This window comes from Calidris pugnax, unplaced genomic scaffold, assembly GCF_001431845.1.
Source record: "Calidris pugnax isolate Ruff unplaced genomic scaffold, ASM143184v1 scaffold371, whole genome shotgun sequence".
Taxonomy (NCBI): domain Eukaryota; kingdom Metazoa; phylum Chordata; class Aves; order Charadriiformes; family Scolopacidae; genus Calidris; species Calidris pugnax.
Window position 1 is genome coordinate 1,322,951 of NW_015091373.1, and position 3,334 is coordinate 1,326,284.

Below are 3,334 nucleotides of genomic sequence, written 5' to 3' on the forward strand. Positions count from 1 at the left end.
CACCCCCCTGATAAACCCTAAATGAGGGTCCCATGCACAGGACCTGTTCTTTCACTGTGGGCATGGTGGGGACCCCCCATTTGGGGTGGTGGAGGGGTGCAGCCTGAGCCCCCCCTTGCCCAGAACACGGGTGCAGAGCTGGGGGGGGGACACACACAACACAAGGGGTCATCACACCCCCAAACCGTAGCAAACCACCCCCCTGATAAACCCTAAACAAGGGGTCCCATGCACAGGACCTGTTTTTTCACTGTGGGGATGGTAGGGACCCCCCATTTGGGTTGGTGGAGGGGTGCAGCCCCAGCCCCCCCTTGCCCAGAATAGGGGTGCAGAGCTGGGGGGGGGGACACACACAACACAAGGGGTCATCACACCCCCAAACCGTAGCAAACCACCTCCCTGATAGACCCTAAATGAGGGTCCCATGCACAGGACCTGTTTCCTCACTGCGGTGATAGTGGGGACCCCCCATTTGGGGTGGTGGAGGGGTGCAGCCTGAGCCCCACCTTGCCCAGAACACGGGTGCAGAGCTGGGGGGGGGACACACACAACACAAGGGGTCATCACACCCCCAAACCGTAGCAAACCACCTCCCTGATAAACCCTAAATGAGGGTCCCATGCACAGGACCTGTTTCCCCACTGTAGGGATGGTGGGGACCCCCCATTTGGGGTGGTGGAGGGGTGCAGCCCCAGCCCCCCCTTGCCCAGAATAGGGGTGCAGAGCTGGGGGGGGGGACACACACAACACAAAGGGTCATCACACCCCCAAACCATATCAAACCACCCCCCTGCTAAACCCTAAATGAGGGTCCCATGCACAGGACCTGTTCTTTCACTGTGGGCATGGTGGGGATCCCCCATTTGGGGTGGTGGAGGAGTGCAGCCCCAGCCCCCCCCTTGCCCAGAATAGGGGTGCAGGGCTGGGGGGGGGGACACACGACACAAGGGGTCATCACAGCCCCAAACCTTAGCAAACCACCCCCCTGATAAACCCTAAATGAGGGTCCCATGCACAGGACCTGTTCTTTCACTGTGGGCATGGTGGGGATCCCCCATTTGGGGTGGTGGAGGAGTGCAGCCCCAGCCCCCCCCTTGCCCAGAATAGGGGTGCAGGGCTGGGGGGGGGGACACACGACACAAGGGGTCATCACAGCCCCAAACCTTAGCAAACCACCCCCCTGATAAACCCTAAACCAAGGTCCCATGCACAGGACGTGTTTCCCCACTGCAGTGATGGTGGGGACCCCCCATTTGGGGTGGTGGAGGGGTGCAGCCCCAGCCCCTCCTTGCCCAGAATAGGGGTGCAGGGCCGGGGAGGGGGGGACACACAACACAAGGGGTCATCGCACCCCCAAACCATATCAAACCACTCCCCTGATAAACCCTAAACGAGGGTCCCATGCACAGGACCTGTTTCCCCACTGCGGTGATGGTGGGGACCCCCCATTTGGGGTGGTGGAGGAGTGCAGCCCCAGCCCCCCCCTTGCCCAGAATAGGGGTGCAGGGCTGGGGGGGGGAGACACACAACACAAGGGGTCATCACACCCCCAAACTGTAGCAAACCACCCCCCTGATAAACCCTAAACCAAGGTCCCATGCACAGGACGTGTTTCCCCACTGCAGTGATGGTGGGGACCCCCCATTTGGGGTGGTGGAGGGGTGCAGCCCCAGCCCCTCCTTGCCCAGAATAGGGGTGCAGGGCCGGGGAGGGGGGGACACACAACACAAGGGGTCATCGCACCCCCAAACCATATCAAACCACTCCCCTGATAAACCCTAAACGAGGGTCCCATGCACAGGACCTGTTTCCCCACTGCGGTGATAGTGGGGACCCCCCATTTGGGGTGGTGGAGGGGTGCAGCCTGAGCCCCACCTTGCCCAGAACACGGGTGCAGAGCTGGGGGGGGGACACACACAACACAAGGGGTCATCACACCCCCAAACCGTAGCAAACCACCTCCCTGATAAACCCTAAATGAGGGTCCCATGCACAGGACCTGTTTCCCCACTGTAGGGATGGTGGGGACCCCCCATTTGGGGTGGTGGAGGGGTGCAGCCCCAGCCCCCCCTTGCCCAGAATAGGGGTGCAGAGCTGGGGGGGGGGACACACACAACACAAAGGGTCATCACACCCCCAAACCATATCAAACCACCCCCCTGCTAAACCCTAAATGAGGGTCCCATGCACAGGACCTGTTCTTTCACTGTGGGCATGGTGGGGATCCCCCATTTGGGGTGGTGGAGGGGTGCAGCCCCAGTCCCTCCTTGCCCAGAATAGGGGTGCAGGGCTGGGGGGGGGGACACACGACACAAGGGGTCATCACAGCCCCAAACCTTAGCAAACCACCCCCCTGATAAACCCTAAACCAAGGTCCCATGCACAGGACGTGTTTCCCCACTGCAGTGATGGTGGGGACCCCCCATTTGGGGTGGTGGAGGGGTGCAGCCCCAGCCCCTCCTTGCCCAGAATAGGGGTGCAGGGCCGGGGAGGGGGGGACACACAACACAAGGGGTCATCGCACCCCCAAACCATATCAAACCACTCCCCTGATAAACCCTAAACGAGGGTCCCATGCACAGGACCTGTTTCCTCACTGCGGTGATAGTGGGGACCCCCCATTTGGGGTGGTGGAGGGGTGCAGCCTGAGCCCCCCCTTGCCCAGAACACGGGTGCAGAGCTGGGGGGGGGACACACACAACACAAGGGGTCATCACACCCCCAAACCGTAGCAAACCACCCCCCTGATAAACCCTAAACCAGGGTCCCATGCACAGGACGTGTTTCCTCACTGTAGGGATGGTGGGGACTCCCCATTTGGGGTGGTGGAGGGGTGCAGCCCCAGCCACCCCTTGCCCAGAATAGGGGTTCAGGGCTGGGGGGGGACACACACGGCTTACCCAGCCCCATTTTGCAGGTGTAGGAGAGGTGGTAGTTGCAGGGGACGTCGCTCCACTGGCCCCCGTCGTGCCACACGATGACCACGCAGTTCTCCCCGGAGAGGAAATAGCTGTCGGGCTGCCCGGGGTGCCAGTTCTCGTAGAGCTGGGGGGGGGACAGGCGGGACGGGGTGCATGGGGCACCCCAGCACACTATTTAAGGCGGGGGGGGGGAACCTCACCCATCCGCAGCCTCCTGGCCGTGACATGCCCCCTAGGACCCCAAATCCAGGGGTCTGGCTCACCCACAGCACCCCGGAGGATGCTCAGCCCAGTCGAAGCTCTTTTTTGGGGGGGCTGACCCATCCCTCGGGCACGTTCCCAAGCGATGGAGAAGGATGAGGAGGTGCCTGGTGGGGGTGATCTTCTCCCCGGGGGGGGCACTCAGGGGCTGG

At 62.1% G+C, this 3,334-nt stretch overlaps 1 protein-coding gene across 1 annotated transcript in view; it reads right to left on the reverse strand.

The window, feature by feature from the left end:
• Window positions 1-3,334, reverse strand: part of BCAN (brevican) — a 29,304-nt gene that overhangs the window by 1,108 nt on the left and 24,862 nt on the right. The window contains exon 13 of the mRNA XM_014961245.1: window positions 2,901-3,092. Within this exon, the coding sequence (XP_014816731.1) occupies window positions 2,901-3,092 (192 nt within the window). The remainder of the gene's footprint in view (window positions 1-2,900; window positions 3,093-3,334) is intronic.